Source organism: Engystomops pustulosus, chromosome 6, assembly GCF_040894005.1.
Source record: "Engystomops pustulosus chromosome 6, aEngPut4.maternal, whole genome shotgun sequence".
NCBI classification, from domain to species: domain Eukaryota; kingdom Metazoa; phylum Chordata; class Amphibia; order Anura; family Leptodactylidae; genus Engystomops; species Engystomops pustulosus.
In genome coordinates, this window is record NC_092416.1 from 44953913 (window position 1) to 44977582 (window position 23670).

Genomic DNA, 23670 nt, shown 5'->3' on the forward strand with positions numbered 1-23670 from the left:
GAACAAGAAACAGATTTAATACAACTCAGTTCTTTCTCCTTTGGCACTGAGAAAATTGCAAAAATACCCCCAAAATAAGTCAGGCATTAACTAATGTGCCATTTCTCTTGCCATCAGTCTTTGATGTTCACAACAGTATAGTCCTGCTACTTGTCAAAAAGAAAAAGACACGGTAGAGATGGCAGACATTTTGTTCAACTGAAAATGGCAATTACTGTGGTTTATAAAAAAAGACAAGAAAATAGGAGTCATAAATGTGGAGGCGTATACCCTTTGAATACAGAGGCAGGCTATGGACTCTGGAAGAGAGGGTGTTCATCTCCATAATAGGATACTGATTTTGATCTAAGTTTGGAGCCTGCTACTCTTTTATGTTCATCGGTGCTAAAGAATTCACCAAGCATCAACTTTTATAGGTCTTAAACTTTAATGTTATTTTATTTCTACCCCGAAAATTCTTAACGCATCAGAACTTTTCAATCATTTGGTTAACATATTTTCAGATTTCACGGTTACTTTGGTGACAACCGTAGACTAGTTCAAGGGTATACTACTAAAAAGGGTCTAGACCTCTCGCCTGTTGCACTTAGCTCTCATGAACATAATGGGGGTTACCCGAATATTTCCGATTTGCGCCGATTGTACCTGAATTGCCCTGAGTTTTTGGCGCACGCGATCGGAATTTGGCGCATCGGCGCCGGTATGCACGCGACGGAAATCGGGGGGCATGGCCGAATGAAAACCTGACGTATTCCGAAAAACCACCGCATTTTAAAAAAAAATTGTGTCGCGAAAATTTCACTCACCTTCATCCTGGATAGGCCGGTGTATTTCGAGGCATTCCAGCGGACTTCAGCGCAGCAGTTCCACCTGGTGGACGGCGGAGGAACTGCTTTGATGAATCCCGGCCGGACCCGAATCCAGCGCAGAGAACGCGCCCCTGGATCGCGAACGGACCGGGTAAGTAAATCTGCCCCAATGTTGCTTTTGTCTCAGTAGTAACTATCTCTATGGGCTCAAACAAGCTGAGGTTTCCAGGACCCCTTTATTTAAAATAACTGACCGAACTGCAAAATTTAGAGCAAGTACTACTGCCGCCCATGTTTTTGGCTAGGTCATTACTTTGGTTAATGAAGACCTCCCACGCTGATAATCCATATCCATTTTTTGCCACCCGAAAAAGCACATCATCTACCATCAAAATCAAGCATGATAAACTTACTCATAGATTATTGGGCACCATGACAAGGGTCATCTTCTTATGTATGTTATCCATGGCCTCCTTCCTTCTAAAATCAGCTTTTAAAAATATGGTTATGAGCCAGAAGAGCTATAGGGGGCGTTACCGTTGCCCTTCTGTGCTCTAGCTTCACTCTCTCTCTTTCCCCTTGCTCCCTTGGGCACTTCCCCCCTCCCTCCACTTGCTGTAATCTCAGGGTAGCAAGGAGTTTGAGCACACACTGGGGTGGGAGCTCCTGTTCAATATAACAGGCTGTGATGCTATAGGGGGGATCTTGTAATGCTCACCAGAGCACTTTTGTCTCATTAGCTTTAGATTTCAGAAGGAAAGAGGCCATAGTTAACAAATATAAGAAAATTACCACAGTTACAGTGACTGGATCTATGAGTAAGTGTCCTTGGTTTATCATGATAGATTTTGATGGTAGATTTTGTTTAATGTATGTCTTTAGCTACTTGAAGTTCCTGGGTCCAAATGCTAAATCTGTAGCAGTGCCCCCTATGTATAATTCGTAATACAGAGGGTGTCAGAAGATGCCACTGCCGCCTCTGCATTATCTTGGGCTGCCATGCATTCTCAAGTGTGTGCACCCATTAACATTCAGATGCCCTAATAAGTAGGCTCCCTCTTAATGTAGCCCTGTCAGCTATCCAGATAAGCATCCATTCCAATCCCCTCAACAGTAAGACATCTATCAGTTTACTGCTTAGATCCATGAGGCGAAAATTCATATGCATGAGGCAGTACTGTAGTTCATCTTTCGACAGTCGCTAGTCTCATTAGCCAACAAAGAGGCTGCCTCCACTATTTATAATTGACGGGTAGGTTTTATATTTCATATCTCAAAGTGATATTGAAATTAACTTTTCAAATACCGAAAGGGCACTGCATTTCTTTGAGATTAGCAGAATACCCTATTATCATGATAGTTAGTAGTTCACCCCCGGCTCCTTTTCTTAGACCCGTTTAGAAATGCATGAGACATCTAATCCACAAATGGAATCTGTCTGCTGACAGCTGCAGTGTATGAGGAGACACCAGTGTGACCCTGCCGATGCTGTCTGCTCAATAGACTTGGCTGCCTCGCATGCCATCCATCCCAATAAATTTTATGTACAATAAATTGATTTGGATATACATAAAAGAGGAATCTGATATAAAGCTAATGCCAGACGAACCAGCCTCTCTCCGCGAATGGAAAAATAAATGGCACAGTCATTGCTCGCCTGCAGATTTATGAATGTTAAGGTCATTTTCATGTGTAAGATAAAATCACATTACTTGACAAGAGCCCGGAATCAGGGTTGCATAAGAACATGGCACTTTTGCTGTTCTGAGATGCCAAATGCCCTTTAAGTCAATCACTTGGTAGATACAAGAGATGTGTTCAAAATGAAATTATCGAGAAGATGCAAACTAGTGGAAATACCAGCCTAATAAATGTGTTTCATATTCATTAATTCTCTAGTTATGCTGGTTTCTGTGGAAACTAAATATTAATACAGAAAAGGGAACAAAGGAGACGATTCCTGGTGATCCTTTAATAAACTCCCGTCTGTCTTACAATATGGAACACGCTGTCTTATATAAGACAAGTAAAAACACAATACAGGTCACCACATGGTTAAGTAGATAGTTATATAACTTCAGTATAAAACTTCTCTTTATTATGTAACAGCTTTTTTGAGTTAAAGGGGCTCTCTACTTTGGTCCACTGTTGAATTTGTACTGTATGTTTTAATGGGAGGCATTCAAGGTCAGGGGGCACAATGACCTTTGTATAACCAGCCACAAGACAGCGACCCTGGCATTCAGTTACTTGTGTATAGTCTAGCTAGAACCATGACCATCGGCAATGCCTACTAGTAGATGTTTAGTCTATGTAGTATTACATCCTGGTTATTTGAAAGAATGGCAAGCGGGTAATTAATAGATTGAGTAGCCAAAATTACAGAAAATCTGGTACACTAGTTCACAAGGCAAATTCACAATATAATATTTTATCTGATTTCTGACTTTCCCCAGGTCATTCGATTGTACCTCAACGTAAAAGATTAACTGTAGAATAATGGTTGTCCTAAATAATGCAACTGTGATATATAGAGAATGGATGTGCTCCGAAGACAGCAATTTCGGAGCTCTTCTATTGTGTTTACCCTTCCATACAAGGTGTTCCAACTGGGAAGCCCCTACTATGACACCCACATTCCCTGGCAGCATAGTTGTCTCGAAGTTCTCTTTTAAGAGATAGATCCTTTAACATGGTATAGAATAGAACCGTGTAGGGCACAAACATCAAATATCTGGTCAATATGATTAAATGATTGTATAATCTTTATTTCCAAAGCACTATATATTGAAATGTTTAAAGAACATCTACCATTTAAATCAAGCACTTACTTATGCGATTCAGGCATTGTGACTGGTGTAATCTGATTATATTTGTTATTCATAATCACCTTTTTTCTAAAGTTAACTTTTATGCTAATTCGCCCTAGTGGGTATTTCCAGAGCCCCTCAGTGCTGTAGTTTTACAGGCTGTTACAATGAGCATAGCAGGTCTCCCTTCCCGCTGCACTTCCTGCTGCTGCTAGATTACATAGGCAGAGGGAGGAGGAAGAGAGCAGGGGGTTGAATGAGACATGTTCTGCCAAATGAATGTGAATCTGCCACACTAAGGGACTCTAATACCCCCCAGAGCCATATACCATAGCATAATTATAAGAGTTGTAATTATAAGGAGGCCATGGATAACAAATATAATAAGATTAGCACAGTTACTGTGATCTATGAGTAAGTGTCCCTATCATGCTTGATGGTAGATTTTCTTTAAGCTTTAGCTACAAGTAGCTATTTTAGCAAATGATCAATCTTGACATTAAAAGGGATTCTTCATGGTTGTGAGTAAGAGTTTAGCCATTATTTCCAATTTTCATTAAAAGAAAAAAATATTATTGCCCACAACAACAAATACCAAAGCAGCTTTAAGCTTACCAGGGGTGTTTAAGAGATGAAAGCTAAAATATGATTGTTTCCTATTGGGAACAGTGATATACAGTGACAGCATAGTGGATAGGATTTATATAAATTACGTAAAAACCCTCAGCGTAAAACGATTTGCATTGCCGCTTTAGCATTGGCGACAAGTCATTGTGAATTCTTTTCTTTATGTTCAGTCCGGAATTTCTGTAGAATGTCTTCTGCTCTGATGTGTCACTTACTTGTAGTAAACCTGTTTGGTTGCTCATCAACCAATCACTACACAACCTTCATTTGTAAGTCACGTAAGTTTACATTGGTAGCTTGCGGCAATAGACAATTGTGTCTTTTTTAAGAGAACCATATATAGTACTGTAATTGACATATTTGCCTCCCATGTAGGACTAGGAAAGCAGGACAGTGACAAACGTGACAAATATCCAAAAATAATGTACTTTTACTCTCTGGCGATTATTAGTCCTCACCATAACATTGTAAAAGGCTTTGTACACAGTTAAAGGAGACTGTTCAGATGTCATCCCAGCAGTCGGCTTTGTTTCTCAAGCCGGGATTTTCCAACATTTAATCTCCCTGTTTCTGGTATGGGTAACTACTGTACCACATTGGAAATCAATGCTGATTCTAATTCCCGCTGGATCTGATAACATCCTACAGTATATCTGAAGTTTAGTAGGACCATAGCAAAGGATTCTCTGAAAGCAGCAAACGATGTAGGAGTAGAAAGAAAAGAAGAAAGGCTATTACAGTAGTGATAAGAAACAGACGTATTATGTATTAGGGGCTGGTTTAACTCCTTGTGCACTATATTGTAGGATGTGAATCCTAGGAAAATCCAATATAACAGGCAATGAGAGAATCGGAGGATACAAGAACTATATATGTTTAAATAAATGGGATAATATTTCCCCCACTGTAAATGCAGAGTACGTTCTACTACGCCAGGTGAGTATATACTATATACTGTATGCTATATGGTCCAAGATGTAGGATGACAATAATGTAGGGTGAAAGCCCAAATTGAATTCAATGACCTTTAATTTTTTATTCTTTACCCATATAATATACACCATGTCATAAACACCACTGCAGCATCTGATGTTCTTTAATAAAGCTGTTCTTCAGAATATTTTTTCCTTATCTGGTTTTCATGTTGTTTAGGGTTCAAAGCTTCTGACTAGTCAGTAAAAAGAGAAAATCGGAAGATGGAGGAGTACCAGCAGAGGTTGTACCAGCCATGAGGAGAGTTGAGCCTCTAGCCTCAGGTAGCACCACCTGCAGCAAGATGGGGGCAGCATTAGGGAAGTAGTCACTTGCTACAAAACAGAACATGACACTTAAAAATAGTGTCTCTTAACACGCAATTTGAGCATTGGTGTTAGACATGGCATGGGGAACCCACTTATCCTGATATATTACTAGAAGAAGGGGCTGTGGGGCACCATTTTATAGCTCACCTCAGGCAGCAGAGAGGTTAGGTTCACCCCTGGGTACCAGGAAGGATAAGCATTAAGACAAAAAGGGTCTGCAGCACCATAAAAGCTTACAGCAAAGTGATCTGCTCAGATGTCAAAGCTTTCATGGATGTCTCTGTATTTCCAGTACATTCTGAATGTAGTATACACCAATATTACATAGATTGATTTTAAACTACCCTTAACAGTGCATTGTAATTAACATATTTCAGACAAATATACAATAATTATCTAAATAAATCACTCAATGTGAAATACTGTCAAAAAAATTATAATATTCATCACAACACTGTCACTGATTGTTATTGTGTAGCAATTCAAATGGCAGTTCTGAACCAGCAGGGGGCGCTTCCATCTCATTATTCCAATACTTGCACGACACACTGTGCACAGGTAAAGATCAGCTTATTATTAGATTGTACTCTATGTGGATGAAACAATACATACTGCTTCATCAATTTGCCAGAAGACTAAAACAAAGTATAAAAAAAAAACACATCAACAAATAAATCAAAGCATAACAAAAGTAAAGTAGACAGATGGAGGATTTGCTTTTAGACAAGGATTGATCTGTATCTCTTGGCATGTACTTCTTAGAAGAGATAATAAAATATTATCTCAATGACCACACAGCCTCACATCTCTTATCTACTGTTCAGGCGCTGGTGCTTCTTCCTCGGCTATCCTGCACACACAGACCTTGCTATCAGGAAAACAAAGATATGAAGAACAGAAATGTACTAGTGATGGGAAGGAAAAATCTGGGAAATCATCCCCCATGCTGTACTCACAACTCTCTAAAAATTAACAGGATTGTGCAATATCCAGGGGTTGGAGGGGGCTGTGTAGTCATTAGTATCTGCATGCCCCCTGCATTGGAACCACCCTTGTGTCAGTGATTGGAGGTGCATGTGGATGCCGCACTTTGAAATCTTGAACTCAAAAAAACCCCCCAGTCTTAAACTACCCTCCCCAGGACCAGTTATACCGAGAGGCTCTGGCCTCTTAGTAGATGCTGTTGCAATCTCCGCCAGGTTGGGCCTTCTTAGACCAGGTCCAGTAGAGGATTATAGGATATATAGGCAGTTTGGGTGGACCACCCACCACTTTTTATACTCAGAAGGACCTTTACCCATTAAATCCTCGTACATCTGTTCCTGCTCTGAATACACATGTATACAAGAGTCATTTCAGGACCTCTGATGGTCCTCCAAGGGTCCTGAAGACGCAGATTGAAAGCAGACAAAAGGGACACATCCTCCATTCCCCAAGAAGCTGATTCTACTACCATATGTAAGAAGTGATTCCAGACCTGTAGGGGGTATAATATTCATACAGCCCAGGGCCCATGGCAGTTCTAATCTGCCCCTGACCAGGTCTGATCTGGAGGAGATTTCTTCTATAGTCTCTGCAGGTTTTCTGCCACCAAAGTGGAAAGGAAAGATTTTCATGCTTTCCGGTGGAAAATAGTAAATCCCCCCTAAAGTCTGGAGGATTTCCCATAGAAAACTGCAGTTTGTTAAAGCGTTTATTCAAAATTCTAAAATTCTCAATACATTCCCAACAGGTCAACTCCAGTTTATTTGCTTTTGTAAGGCATCTGAATGTCTAGAGAGGAGTTGGTAAGAAATGGTTCAGAAAGGGGCGGCCTGTGATAAGACAGCCTGTTTCAGTAAAGTTCATTACTTTGTTTAGATACTAGTAACGTCCCGTTTATTAATAAAGTAGTATCTTCTAATAGTCTGACTTGTGACAACTATGATACTGTTTGTGCCCTTTACACTAAGCATTGTTCAGCTTATTACGCGTCAAATGTATTTACTGAAATCCTACCCTCTTACATTAAACTAAATATATGGAAAATATTAAAAACAAATGACTAAGAAATTGGTCTCAAATTGGAAATGTAAAATTGAGAGGGAGGAAAAAAAAAGGTGAACTTTAGTTTCAAATGTCAAAAGCGGAATGATTTCACTTTTCTCGGCTGCCGCTGCTTCTCCGCTTAACAAGGTGTTAATTAAATTATGCCCTTTGCAATCTGACAAGGTTGTGCGACTGTTATTTTGGTTCTCATTGTAGTCTAAGATGTTGGCCTTTTCTTTGCAAACATGGCCCAAGTAGAGTTTAATCAGCAAATTAAAACATCTATAATGTCAGTGTGAAATGAAATGTCGAAATAAGCAAAACCAAGAATTGTATAGCAAAAAGCTACAATCTTCTACCTTCATAGGGAATATGTACAAGAGTCATTTACATAAGACACTTAGTAAACATCAGAAACTGGGGAACGCCTCCTTTGTAAATCTGCTCCCGGACCCCCAACATAATGATGAACTGATATTACACTACATACAATTTGATAAGCAAATATAGTATTGAAAAAGAAACTGTTCAAAGCCATGTGCAAATAAGCTGAGAAGAGTCATTTTGTGCTCAAGACCAGTCACTTTTTGAGGCTGGAGAGAGAACTTCATTTTAGAGACGGTTCTGGCATGGTTCTGGTGTCATTTAAAAGATGACAATCTCCTCTTTCAATTCACATCAGGATTATAGTTCTGTGTGCTAACAGACCAGGGATGCAGACAGTTACCCTTTGTTTTAGATGCTATAGAGCCCAAGATAGGGGTGTCTAAAGTGATGCTTTACTTCCAGCCTCTAAAATCTTATGCAAAAAGTGATGCTTCTCAGTTAATTTGTGTATAATTTTGGAGATAAATAGGCAAGATGTACAGTACAAGAGGGGATGCTAGAAAGGTGCAGTTAGCTTAGAAGTGTAAAAATTAGTGACAGTGTCCCTTTAAGGTGGCCTTACACAATAATTTTGTAGGTGCAGCAATACATATCTCAGCTCATAGACTTGCCCAGCAAAACCAGACAAAGGACAAATGATTTTTTTGTACTCGATCTTGGAACATTTCACCAAAAGTTCATTCAACGATTAAAAATGATTAGACGATTCATATGAAACATGGCGACTCCTTCCCAGGTGACAATACTGTGTCATTTCAGTTGAAATGATTCAATTTGATTACCCTTAATCTAATGTGTTTGGATACCTTTAGGGTATGTTCACATTACGATCAATTCTAAAATGTTTTTCTCACAGCTTTTTTCCAGCATCATAGACACAAATCCATGTAGTTTTATTTAATAAAATGGTAGGGGATTTAAGAGTGGATTCCACACTAAAATTCTCATTATATTATGAATGTTCCAATACATTTTTTTACGTGGTACAGTACACATCTGCGTTCAGATTGATGTTTAGCAGTTTCCTTTTTTTTTTTAGAAATAACGGATTGAAATTTGAATGGGTCTCTGGGCAGATCCATCAATAGTTTTTTTTTTATTTTATGGAAGCCTTTAACTGATCGGTTAAAAAAACGCAGATTCCTTGCTTTCTGTTAGTGTCAGTTAGTTTCCGTTTTTCATGAATACTGTGTATAGGGGCACATTTACTAACCCGTCCCTGGCGCGTTCCCCGAAGTGCGCCCGATATCCTGCATGTGTCGCTTCCCCAATCAGGTACGCCGAAGTTCACCATCTTCTTCCTGGTGTCGGGAGTAACTACTTAGTTTATTTTTTGAGGGGGCTCTGCAGCTTGACAGGGAGGGCTCTGCTGAACATTTAGGGGGGCTCTGCAGTTGGAAAGGGGGGCTCTGTATCTGAAGAGGGGGGCTCTTCTGCTGGACATTTAGGGGGGTTCTGCTGCTGGATATTAAAGAGAAGTTGCTGCATGTTCCACCCTAGGCTTATACCGGAGTCAATAATTGTTCCCAGTTTTTTTGTGGTAAAATGAGGTATCTTGGCTCATACTTGGGTCGGCTTATACTCAGGTATATAATGTAGGTAGTCTTCCGTTACTACAGATGGAAAAATAGTTCTGTGTTTCCAACAATCCACTCTAATAACAGAAATTGTAAAAATCAATACTGAAGGACACCATTAGAAAACAATAGGAAAAAATGGATCCGTTAGTAACCCGTTATTTAAGTTAAAAATCAGAAACTGCTAAATGGAAGCCTGATCGCAGATGTGAACTGGCCCTAAGACAACCAAAATATAGTAAAGACATACAAGACAAACGGTTTAAGAAACGTGAAATTACAATAGCAATAAGCCACCTGCATATAAGATATATACTCAGTAATATTAGTGGGTGATAACATTGTCAAACTAAACAAATTCACAGTAAAACACCCAGAAGTATCAATATTCAACCATAAAAAGGAATTTTCAGTAATTCTTAGCAGCACCTTGTCAGTAGTTCCTGCCAGCAGCCGGTTAGAAGCTAATTGGATGTACCCATATAATATGCCTGAGCGAAAACTTCTGTCTGCCTGACTACTAATCCAGCTTTGAAGTTTTTTATTATGTCACCTATGCCGCAATGGCAGTCACGCTGTGTGGAATTTTCCATTTCTCTTAAAAATGAAAACTCGATTGGAGGATTTATCCGAAGGGTCTAAGACAAAACTGTTCTAGTTGCCCATGGCAACCAATCAGAGCTCAGCTTTCATTTTAGAAACATCTGTGGAAAAATCAAAGCTGAGCTATGATTGGGTGACATTAGCAACTAGAACAGTTCTGCTTTTAAGACACTTATGATAAATCTCCCCGAATGTTTATGGCTAGGCAATTGGCCCTACAAAACTTTGGTCCCCTCTCATCAATGCCTTCAGTTTTCATTTTACATTCTACATTTAGAAATCAAATGTATAAAATCTCTTTATTAAATCATGATGTCAATCTTTGAATCTCATGTAGTGTTATCTAAAAGATGAAAACTTACCGCATTTTCAATGCTTCTGGCTGTCTCGCCGAAAAGTTCTGATTTATAGTCCGACATCTCTGGGGTGTAGAAGACCTCTTGACCTTCAAGCTCTTCAACAATAAGGACACCTTCAAATGTCTTAGTTTCTGGGGAAATAAAATAAGTATAGATATGCAAGTTAATGTGATAATGTAGTGAAAAAATGCATATCTCCATATTTTGCCTACTGCCCTTCCCTAGACCCATCTGGCAGGTGACAAGTTTTATGGCCAGTTTCTGGTGCGGAGTTAGTAATATGACACCGGGCTGAACTATGGAAGGTTAGTATTGATTTAGAGTGGGGATGCATATGGAGCGCCATCCTGTGGTTGAAGAGGGCAAGTAACACGTCACTTTACCAGTCAGGATAACTTCCCATGACAAATCAGCTTAATACGAAGCCTGTACTATTTGGGCAATAAAAAAAGAACAAGAATAAGCACCAAAGAGGAAGACATAGGCAAGAAATATTAGACATTACACCAATACATGTATTAAAAGGGGTCTGCATACAATTAGTTTGACAGGAAATGTGTATTTAGTTTTTTGGACCAGAAAACCACCCAGAGAAGGATTTGAGATCACATATAAACTTGGCTGAGCAAAGCATGCATGTCTATAAGCCGTCAGAAAGAATAATTATTAGGCTATTTCACATCTAAGTTCTGCATTCGCTATTTCTCCCAGTAAGCATCAAAACATAAAGATTATTTAGCACTGAACACAATTATAAAGTGAAAAATACATTTACATGTACATGAACATAGAAGCAGATAAAAGGAATCAGCGAGGAAGTGATTGTAGCTCAGGTCATACAGGCTCCTCTTCCATGAAGCTGTGCTAGGCTTTTCAAAATATATATCATAAAGTTAGGAGGTAAATTAGACTGAAGCCTAGGCTAAGCTTCTTCTACAAAAAATTAGAATTAGAGAACAAATAGGCACCAGCCACTCTTGCCTTCAAACCAAGGATTGATATGCAATTATTATATTACACATGACTTAGTAGTCCTGTGTAGTGATGAGTTTACGCAAACCACAATGTTCAAGATGAGCTCGAATTTCCAGTTCAGTTTGGAGGCCACCCAGAAAAGCTGGTTGTTGCAGTTCATCAGCCGAGTTTTCACATCCACCGCATAAACCTATGATTGTGGTAACCCTTTTAAGGTCGTTGGCAAAGCATGACGACATTTTCCCTAGGATCATTCCTCCTTGATGACGTCACCAGCACTTAAATGCCTGTGGCTTTGCCACCATTTAAAGCGTTAAAATCTATGTGTTAGCGGTGTATTCGGATTCAGGTTCCCAAAACTATGCATATCAATATGCCTTAGACATTCCAATATACGCCCAGAAATTATTTTTGCATTAAAACTAGTCACTTTATATTCCAATGGGTAGCAATTCAATGGGACTTCTCTTAAGGATATTAAGGTATCTGTAGGTCACAATTGGACAACTCTTTATAAGCTAGAGACAAGAGCTGCTCACAAACAATGGCTGGGTACAAGTAGCTTTACACAATGAAATCAATTCAATAGATTGCTTACTTGGACAATTTGTGCCATCTGTGTCAATAGCTGGTGTCTTCCCATCTGAGCAACATCCTAGAGGTGTGTTGTAACAGCTGGCCCTTTCCATGACTGGTGTAGTGTCAAGGTCTTTTCTTTCCTCATCTTCTTCTTGCTGTTCATCTCCTCCATCAAATGCATCCTCTGTAGAAAAGTAAAGAAGATTAAGTTATATAATCATAGCTGAACTAACCCGTGAGCTAATATAATAGTGAACATGTTCTGATCTTCAGTTATTTTACTCTTGTGCTTTAAGGATGGTTGCAAACAACCATGGTCAGTCCCTGATTACAGTTTAGCACTGCTATTCTATGAGGAAGAAGCGACTCCTTGCATGATGTATCACTATGTAGCTTGGAGTCCCGTCCCTGGAGCTTGTCCAGCAAATGGTCTGTTTTCTCGGACTAACCATGGTCATGTGCAGCTGGCCTTAGGCTGTTAATTCATATGATTCACCTGTTCTGGTTCTATAACAGGGGGCACCAACTGTGACGTGTCATGTATTGGTTTCCTAAATGCCTGTATTCCAGATGTTGAGTTAAGGCTTACTGGAGTTACAGAGCTGTAGTCTACCCACAATCAGATGGTCTTTCAACAATAAAAATAAACCTAATCCTAAGGTCCTTCACCAACACATCTTAAAAAAATCAATACTTGTTCACATACTTGATGGCTCATTTCCACTTAGTTCCTGATCTCCACTTGATTCCAAGTCCTCATCACCGCTGCCACTTCCAGATTCATCATATGTCTGCATTCTAGTTGGACGCATAGTGGGCACAGTTACCGCTGGTCTTACTGTGGAGGTACGGACAACATGTGTCTTTGTTACTGGCCGCTGAGTACTGGTGTACCGCTGTTGAGGGCTTTCAGTTTCCAAAACTAATGGGTATGGATTAACTTTTTTGGTTTTTGGGGTTGCTGGTGTGGGAAGTGACCGACCAATAGGAGGTCCTGGAGTTCCAGTTGGAGCCAATGTCTGAAGATTAGCAACAGTGATAGTTTCTGAATGAGAAAGAAAATAAAAACAGTAAGACAAAGATTAGAAAACATTGTAAAGAGAGAAATATTGAAATAAAAAAGTTGAAAAGATTGATATATGTAAAAGGATTCACATTAACTTCCGTAAGGATTGCATACTTTGACAAAACTTTCAGATGCTACTTATTGTTATCTGATCACGATAATAACATGATACCTTGGCAGGGTCCAGTGTTCTTTACTGTAATAGTCAGACCTTGTCTGCAAGCAATTGTTTTCAGCTGACACCAGTCCCCATAGGTCACTCCATCAGAGCCGCAGACCTACAAATAAGCAACATGGGCAATGAAACAATTTGGTTTCCACTAGTAAATAAACCATAGGTGAATATGGATCAGCCCCATGAAGCATGTTTTACTCATCCATGAGTTAAAAATGATGTAATGTAATATAGTTGTATTTGTCCCCTATGTTTTGTAAAGCGCTACGGAATTTGATGGCGCTATATAAATAGAGATTATTATTATTGTTATAAATACACTGGATTTGACTATATCGATCAGATCTGTTTACTCCAATTGAAACAGCAGTTTACACGTGTCCCCACTTCTCTGCAATAGGGGCTGTTAATTGTGGGGGTTTCAGTATCCGATAAGTAAGTGGAGCATCAGCAGGACGATAGCTGGAGTGAGAAGGGAGTCCAGGAGATTTTAAAGGAAATCTACCATCTGGAACTTCTACTAAAGTAGCTCCAGTGGTAGATTCCAAAGGGCAGTAGTAAGCTGGCATTGTGCTTCATTAGTGAAAAAACTGGAAACTGGAAATATGGAAATTAAGTGCAAGTGCTACCAGGGGTGTACCACAGGTGCCTTTGTCGACGGCATCGGTGTATATCACGGCTGTACAAGGCGGCGTCAAAAAAGTGCTCCGGGTGGCGTGTTATAGCCATAGACCCAGGAGCTCACAGAGGCTAAGGTAATACCCCTCCTACGGTAGCACTTTTTCTTAATTTGAATACTTTTTAACCTGTACTTTGAGGACAAAGCAAGTCCTAAATTAACCAATAAAAAAACACTGCCAGCATCCCACTTCACTGTGGAATCTGCCACTGGAACTACTCTAGTAAATAGTTTCTAGATGTTTTTTAAAGTAACCTGTACCAAAAAGGGCAAGACGCCCAGTACGTAATACTTAAATAACAATCTAATTAAAACACTGATAAATTAACCAAACGATTCAAAGATAAGACAATTATGAAAAAAAAAACAAATATGTTTGTTCAATGATGTCCTGTAGGTAGGCAAGGAAATGAGTCATTAAATCCATGCAGCGTTAAGGTCAACCAGAAAAATAAAATATTAATGCAATTATATGTGCAGAGGGCTTGTATGTTTATCTACACTGGCTGTGTCCTCACACTGTGTGTTTTTCTGAATTGATTTACTCTCTATGTAGGTCAAGTGTTTTCTTGTTGTCATAGTCAGTCCGTAAAATCGGTAGACATCCCACAAGCCTCAGCAGTAGAGAGGATTCCTAGGCTAGCCAAACAATAAATGTAGGTCTTCTGAAAATTTTACACTTGAAAGCAAACATAAAATGGACCCCAGTCATTTTTTCTCGCTTAGTTGTGCCTTACTACATAATTAGCTTCATGCAGAGCTACAGGGAACTCTTAGTCTCTTGGACTAAGATATGAGAGTTGAAACATGAAAGTTCTCAGTGAAAAAAACAATTAAAAAAGTTTTTTTGTTTATTTACTTGCACAAAAAGTGGTATGTCAGATAATGACCATAGATATGTGTTTCCCAACCAGCAATTGCATGGAAACTGTATCGGGGTACCACTGAATAAATAGATTTACAAGATCTATAGGAATCAACTATTTTCTTTCTCCCCAAAGATTCTTACCCAAGGAATTGGCAACTGTTGGACAGGATATGTGCTGAAGAGGAATTATAGGATGTCTATGTCACTTAAACAAATTTCTGCCAGAAACAAAGGGTTTTGTTGGTAATGACAAACATTTTCATTGGTTCTCCAATGATAATAGGGTGAAGAGACATTTACTTAATCGTTGAATTTGACCACTTCATGGCAGATCCTAAAAGTGGCTTTTTGGTTAATGCCATAATTTTTTCTGAATATCCCACACCATGCCTTATAAATATGAAAAGTATAGTAAGCTGCTGATGGACAATTACAGTAGGGGCTTATCAAACTTAGAACAGAACTTATTATCAGACATGTAAAGTTCAACATGCCAGCCTTTTCTCTGAAATAATCAGATGGCTTGATTAGTTTTTTTCAGTATCTAATTTAGCACTTGATGTCAATTAGTTTGTTGCTTACCTTCGTTAGATTAGATTCTGGGCACAAAGGTGAAGGACACTCACAATGGGCAGTACCTCCTACCACCACACAGGTTGCACCAAACTGGCATTGAATATCACGGCAAGATTTAGGTGCCGATGGATCTGAATCAAGATAAATGAAACATAAAATACAATTTCTAATTGGAAATATTTATTGAAATAATTCTTAAGATTAGATGTGACATTTAATTGTAGGATTTCTAAGTCACTTAGAGTGTAACATGTATTTACTGTATTATATACAGCAAGTTGATGTATGTTGTGTTTTGATGTTGTGTAATGAAAACCTGTACAATTTTCCAATATACTGTTTCAATTCTTCAATGTTATCTAGATCTACTTGCTGTCATCCTATGGGAAGCTTCCTGTGGATAAAAATGGGTCCTTGACCATGTGATGTCACACAGGTGCACAGCTCAGAGAGTAAACAGAGCCATGTGTTACAACGAGCTGTGCACCTGTGTGATACCACATGACTATAGACCTGATTAGTAAACAATGATGCTCCCTGTTGTATGACAGCAAGCAGAGAATTGATACAGAAATTGATACATTGTACAAACAATATCAATTATTTCCTGAAAGTGGACAACCCCTTTAAATATTAGGCAATACAAGTGGTCATAATATGGTCTTAATCTATCTTAAGCAAAGATCTCAAAGGCACTCATGTGGACAGTCTAGATGTCAGCTGATTTATCCTTTAGGAAGTGCCTGAAGGTCCAAGGAAGTCTTGCCTTATCACCACAGTGTAATAACTATGATGATTAAGAAAGGGACCTATTATATTGACACAGAGTGCCACCCAACCATGTTTATAGGGTAATTTCTTCAATTCATTCAAGAGAAAATGAGATAAATGCAAACCTATTTCACATAAAATTTCATTTATGCAAAATAAGAAGTAACACATCTTCGTTAAATCCCCCACAGACTGTATTCCTTTAAATAAAACTTCCCTGCAGATATTGACATAAGAAAGATAGGGTAATGAGCTGCCTATGTTGGCCAATCAATTGTAAAATGTTGTCAGCTTTCATTTTGCGGTGTTTCCATGCTCCCTCAAATCTGTTTTCATTCTGCTGTAGTCACTGAAGAAGGTAAATTATTATTGATTGCACCAGCATTCAATACAAAATGTGGAGAAAAAAAGGCTCTCTGCGTGTGCTTCACCTGCCTCTGCAACTGTGACACTAAACGTAAATATTGTCTCATCCAAACTAAGAAGTATACATTTTTAGAATGATCTAGACTAGGATCCATGTTCCACTAAAGATGGTCCTTACCTTTCTGGCAGCCATTTAGGCCAGGTTTGCTTCCATCTGGACACTGATCGCACTTCAAGCCAGAGATTCCCGTTTTACATGAGCACAGACCGGTCATCTGCTCACAGTCATCACGCACGGCCCCAACTGGATCGCAGTTACATGCTATAAAAAAAAGGAAGTAAAGCTTAATGACGACTTTGAAGATAATAAAAACCTTAATTAAGCCTTGAAAACCTTTATTAAAAAAATTGCAGTTGCTCATCTAATGAACTGTATTGTTACTATTTATAGAGGCACGTGTACCTTGGTTTTGGTTTGGCTTTTGCTTCTGGCACATGTGCACTTCTGCACCCTTTTTTCGCACCTAAGACAGCTTTCTATCAAGTTCTCCATTGTCTAGTTAGCACCTGATTCCAGATGTTTAAGTTGAGACTTTTTGTAAATAGTAGTTAAAAAGTTGCGTGGAAAAGATGTTTGACACTATTTGGGGACTTTTTTGTCGCAAAAAATCACTAAAGACCTTAACCAGGAGCACAAAGCCAAATGGTTCATTTGCCCCAAGGAGTCATGTACTGTTGGTTTCTAGGATAATGTCAAGGGACTAACATTACCAGTCTGGTGTTATTGAGAACCATTATATCATTTTGTGCTTGCTGTAATGAAGATAAGATCAAAACCTTCACATCACCCAATCACTGTGGGGGAGCATAACCCAGACCAATGATGGAAAAGTGGGTGTGTCTCATACTACCTCAAACTAACTATAGACACTGTAGGTAAAGTGTAGTCAAAGACCATATAAACATATAAGATATCTTTAGTCCCAACATGTTTGAAGGGAACCTGTCAGCAAAGATTGAAGAAAACACCACCAGTAATTCACCAAGCAGATTAACACCTGCCAGCCATGTTTATTTCATGGATTATCATGGTGACTTTGAAGTGAGATGTAAATAGGTTCTTTAAAGTCACTAAGGCGGAGCATTGGATTTGTTCATTCTTTTATTGGATTTGGTTATTTTGAGTGATTGTTCACTCTGCGGACCATACATTACACCGTCAGGGCCGACGGTTTTTTTTGCCCTGGTGGCGTTATATGGAGTTGACTCACACCTGGTCCTCTCCTGCTTAGACCTCTACACTGTGTAGTACATTCCTTGTTATAGCTTGAGTGCAGTATGTGGTATTAGTTTGGTTCATCATTTGGTGTGTTCTGGGGGGCCCTGTTGCAGGTGGTTTGACACTATCGCATGGCATCACCTGCTATGTTCAGTCATGAAGGCAGTTGACCTGCATTTTCGTGTTTTAAATGTTTTTATTATTTTTGTCCTTTTGAGTTTTCCGTTTGTATTTGTACTCCAATAAAATATTGTTAATTATATTTCTTTTGGCTGCTTGACATATGTTCCTCGTGCTTTTCTAAGGCGGAGTATTTGGCATTGAAGTCAAGCTCTCCTTGCCTCAGAACATCTCCTCCACTGCAATTGACATCCTTCAACAGTCCATATATGTTTTGATGTCCATAGATGTAGGAGTGTCAATTACAGCAAATGGGGCATTCTGTGACTTCAGGTTGAACTCTCCATCCACATAACTTTATACAAGCATTTTACATCTTTACACACTGGGCCATGATCTAAATATGATTTGAAAGGTGTTTAGCTGCTTGACAACACATTTGTAGTGATTTATTAGTTAAATTTCCGCTGACAGGTTCCCTTTAAGTTAACGTTTCATTGCTTTTACAATTCATCTGCTTAATGTTCTATGTATCTACTGCTCTTTCTGTATACTAGTTCGGAAGAGAATAAAAGAAGCTAGAGAGATCTAAGAACATTATAAAATATGTAATCATTCCCTGTAGGTACGGAGTAAATATCTCATTGTTGAGGTTATGACTGCACAGCAACTTACATGAAGTCATTTAGATTATTACAAAGACAACACAAAGCACATTGGATGCAATTTTCTTTATCTGTAAGGCCTGTTGTTAGCTTGATAAGTGACAATGGCTTCACCAGCCATTAGACTGGCATTGGTTAAATAACCTGCAGGAAGTAATGGCATGCATGTTATTTAGATAAGCCGTACAGTGGTCACCACTCAGCTATCTCCTTGCCTGCAGGTCTTGTGATTCCCTCTACCTGGCTCATTATGCCTGTCATGATGCCAAGCTGACAGACTCTTGGCTTCCATTACACAACTGACAAGTGGCTGCCCGTAGGGTGGATATGACCCACAAGGCTTTTTCTGGACAATGCAGGGAAACAGCTTCACAACACAAGCTTCTATTTCACCGCACTATATCACCGTTTTCACTCCAATGTTTAAACAAAGAATAACAAGGAAGCATCGTCTTAATATAACATATTGCCGGATGTACTGGGCCCTCTTATGGTATTGACGGTGAAGGAGCAAGTGAACGCCCAATGCCGTCATTCATCATATCAAAGCCGGCTCTTCATTATGTAATTTAGTACCATGCCTTCAGCTTTATATGCTCGATCAATCCTTGCCTCAGGCTCTTACTATCCGGCGGGAATCGCATGTTCTGAAAATCTATTCCAAAATGTTTTGCTGAGGCCAAAAAATTGCTGTTGCTGTGAAACTTAAACACAATGTATTCTGCCTCTAGAATTGATAATTAACTGTATAACAGTTGATTGCTTCACTATTCTTTGTCGAAAAAGAGACTTCTACTGATCTTATCTTTGCATATGTTAGAAACACCTGGAGATGGAAAGAAGGCCCCATCCTTCATATTATTGCGTGTTTAGCTCTTCTATTAAAAATGTCATACATTTCTAAAAGGCAGCCTAATAAGGTGTTATTTTCTGGCACAGTTTTATCATCTGGTATGGAGTAACATTCTTATATGTTCGTTACTACAGTAGTTGTGGTAGCTGTACCAGGCCCAGAACGTAATATGGTCCCTATAACACATTGACTGGAGAATATCATGCCAAGGCCTTGTAGCATTACATGGATATAGCTAAATGTTATACATGAAGCCATATACTATTAAGTAGGTTTTGTCTCATTGTAATTCAACTTTTGTAGCAACTTGGCATGCAGAAGTGAGAGTTGCCATCCAACCCCTACATCTGGTGTTGACCCCCCATGTCTAAATAAGAGTTAAAACCTACATGTGAAAATAAGTTAGGAGTACATCAAATAAGGTGAAGGCAAGCACTTAGGAAGAGGAAATACAAAGCGTTTAAAACTAACAATAAGTTCTTTGTCAGGCAAGTCCAAAAAGCAAAAACAAACAGTAGAAAAAAGTTATCCAAGATATGGATTTTAGTCCATGTTCCTTTGCATCCGCTACAGGCTGCTGTTAGCTATTACATATACTGTAGGGGGAAGAGTAAATGTAATGTATGTGAATCTCCCCAGCCACCCAGTTAGAAGCTGCAAATCATGCACTTGGTTTAATGGAGTAATTCTAGTATTTACATTATTATTTGGCAAACCTAATGTAGAATAAGTCTAACTTGACTATAATGCACTGTTATCATTAGCAGCTTGGATAGTTTGGCTGAAATGCTATGCACCACTGGAAACATTTCAATACTGCTGTTCTTTCCATTTAAATAAAATCCAATTTCATTTTGGATATGTGCCATTATGTGACATACACAAGCATATTTATGTGGTAGTATCCATCAGGATATACAAGTATTGATCCAGACTATTTATCCTTCATCGTTTTGGACTAAGAGTTCCAGAAAACTTTGGTTGTCTACTTTCACCATTCAATCCAATATTACTCACAGTCTATTTTGCTATTATGTTATTTGATTACAGACAATACTCACGTGTACAGCCGCTTTTCTTATCGGTCACAATCCCTCTGAAATTCCAGAAGCCCGGCTCACAACGGTCGCACTTCAGTCCACCGACCCCAGGTTTGCAGGAGCACTGGCCGGTGGTAGGATCACAAGTGCCCCCATAGGAGCCGTGCGCGTTACACTGGCAGCTGCCTGGGAAAAGCAGAATGAATTTGTGTCAATGACCTGTAAGGCTTTCATGTCATTTGAATTATCCATTTCACTGCCAAACTAAAAATCCAGCTGGCAGCCAAAGGTAAGAGGACACATAAAGTTCTGCTCTATGTAGTGAGACATTAAATCTTTTAAGTAGTTCCATATGGCATACTGCGCTGCCAGTGTGTCACTGTGCGAGGGACAGTGATAAAAGGTCACAAGCCCCTGCAGCGAGGAGTTACGTATAACTCCACATCAGGGATATAAACCCACACTGAGTTATTTAACCTTGTCCATTCACAGCAAGAGATTTACTGCCTCGATCAAATCCTCTTTTCTTATTATCGGTAACTATCACTTATCATGACTGTTTACAATGCGCCCAATTGTGTTAAATACCAGGCAAGTCACAAGAGGCAAAGACGTCAACTCCAGACAATAATAGACCATATTTCCACCTCCTGTTACTATTTAGTTATTCTGGTTATTTATCACAGTAAGTGATTAAGTCAGTGAGTAAATATTTCCCTAGGACCAGTCAACCTGCCAGCTAAGACTTGAAATGCTATCACCTACAAGCCATATGATGACTTGTTCACAAACGCTAGCTGTGATTCATCGCGTTCTTTAAGCCCATGCCATAAGAAAAGGGTTAATCAGCCGGAGGCTAAGCTGATGACACAGCGAGCAATATGTCACTGTGTATTTTTCTGCATTTAGATGGCTGCTATTAATAACCAAGCACAGTAACGTAGCAGGTGACAACATGGGCCTACAACAGCTGGCACGAGATGCAGCCATCTCCATCTGTAGAGGTATGGAGAAAATTAAAAATAAAAAAATGGAAAGAAACAGCAAGATGTATTTCTAGGATTTGCTGTGACTTTGGAATGAGTGAATTAATCTTCAGCTGGCTGCTGTAAACACGTGTTATGGAGCAAGCGTGGCGCTTCATTCACAGCCAGTAAAGTGCGACGTCCCCAAGAAGACGGAGAAGGAGATGGATTAAGCTTGCCATATTGCCCTCTCTCTCTCCGAATGCTGGGACGACAGAGATAGCAGCTGTCTAATGCCTGACTAACAGGTGCTAGGTACCTAGGCTGACATTTACAGGATGCAGCTTGAGGTGAGGATTGTGAGGCAAGGAACACTTTTTTTCATTATATATTGCATTTTCTTCTCGCAGGAACATAGCCCAAAAACTACTGCCAACATGCACCTCCTCTATCTGTGGTTTCCGCAGAGCACTGATCAGCAACTATGCTCTGTCCAGGGAGTGGAGATATAGGGTGTTGTTTATTGAGGGTGTTGCATATCTGAGAGCTGCTGGTATTTCCTGTGGCATGGAAGTCACAAAGTAGCCACTGCTAAAATTCTTTTCCTCACTAATACCCATAATTTAAATATATTCCTCCCTCTAGTGTCATCAATGATCTCCTTGGATCCTAATAATGCAGATATAAGTAGGGGGCACTGGAATACACTCTCTAATTGTGGTGTTCAAATGCCAATATCCCTAAACCCCTCCTCTTCCTGTTTGCCTCATGCTCTCTTGAGATGGTGTTTAAAGTTTTTGTCACACATCTACTTGGTCATATGTATTACTGTTTTTATTAATTGCACCTTAAAGGGAACCTACCACCCCGATTCTACCTATAAAGGTAGAAGGGGTGGTAGGTGGATGAATGGGACGTGAGGATAGCCCTTTTTGGGCTAATCCTCACGTCCCGGCTATCTTTTTATAAAGTTTATTGCGGGCATATGCAAATTTATTTATGCGGCTACTGGGGCGTGGAGTAGCCGGACATGAGGCTACTAGTCGCGGCTACTCCACGCCCCAGTAGCCACATTACTCCGCCTACCATTTAATCTTCAGTGCGCAGCTCCTCATAGCTGCGCGCCCTCGTCTGAGTCCCCTGCGTTCTGCGCATGCGCAGAACCCAGGCCTTTGGCTGCGCAGCCGCGGCTCCGGGGCCGGAGCTACTGCGCATGCGCAGTAGGCCGCAGATGCCGGGGGACTCGGACGAGTAGCTGCGCGCCGAAGATTAAATGGTAGGCGGAGTAATGTGGCTACTGGGGCGTGGAGTAGCCGCGACTAGTAGCCTCATGTCCGGCTACTCCACGCCCCAGTAGCCGCATAAATAAATTTGCATATGCCCGCAATAAACTTTATAAAAAGATAGCCGGGACGTGAGGATTAGCCCAAAAAGGGCTATCCTCACGTCCCATTCATCCACCTACCACCCCTTCTACCTTTATAGGTAGAATCGGGGTGGTAGGTTCCCTTTAAGTAGGCTCATATCCTAGACCCGAAATGTGTTGGAAATATATATTTTTTATTCATAATGTCTAATTCTGTTTGTACATGTCCCCCATGATTTGTAAAGCTCTACGGAATATGATGGTGCTATATAAAATAAAGATTTAATATTTTTATTATAATAATTAACAAAAACTGTAGATATCGTAACAGAGTTTCTCTACCCTAAGAGTACCCATTTACAGATATAAGAAGGGCATGCGGGGCAAGGCATAATTTACAAATATATCTTTATATGGAACAATTCTGCTTTCACGCTTATAAATGAGCAGCTAAGCAATAAAATTCAAACTGCTAACAGTCACCACTAGGGGCCACTAAAGGGACTTTGTTTTTAACCATTTGTTGAGACTGTTCAGTCACTATAAGCCCCATTGCATCAATTGTCTGTTCTATGGTAGATGTGAAAGCAGAAATTTTATTGTAAGGGCATCTTATATATCAGCTCCTCACTCCTATTGTTCCATATGGATGTCTCTGTAATGTAATATTATATGTGTATATGTCCCCTATGATTTGTAAAGCGCTAGGGAATTTGATGGTGCTATATAAATAAAGATTATTATTATTATTATTATTAAAGGTGTCACCCCATAGAAAATATCAATACTGCAAAGAGCAAGTGTAAATAAGTACTGTATATACTCG

General features: G+C 39.6%; 1 protein-coding gene across 17 annotated transcripts in view; it reads right to left on the minus strand.

The window, feature by feature from the left end:
- The window catches only part of AGRN (agrin), a 334557-nt gene that overhangs the window by 38393 nt on the left and 272494 nt on the right, over nt 1-23670 (minus strand). For all 17 annotated transcript variants that reach the window (XM_072155891.1, XM_072155888.1, XM_072155904.1 and 14 more), the window contains 7 exons: nt 20535-20699; nt 16735-16878; nt 15426-15550; nt 13294-13399; nt 12762-13100; nt 12075-12239; nt 10505-10632 (listed from right to left, as the gene is read on the minus strand). In XM_072155891.1, the coding sequence (XP_072011992.1) occupies nt 10505-10632; nt 12075-12239; nt 12762-13100; nt 13294-13399; nt 15426-15550; nt 16735-16878; nt 20535-20699 (1172 nt within the window). The remainder of the gene's footprint in view (nt 1-10504; nt 10633-12074; nt 12240-12761; nt 13101-13293; nt 13400-15425; nt 15551-16734; nt 16879-20534; nt 20700-23670) is intronic.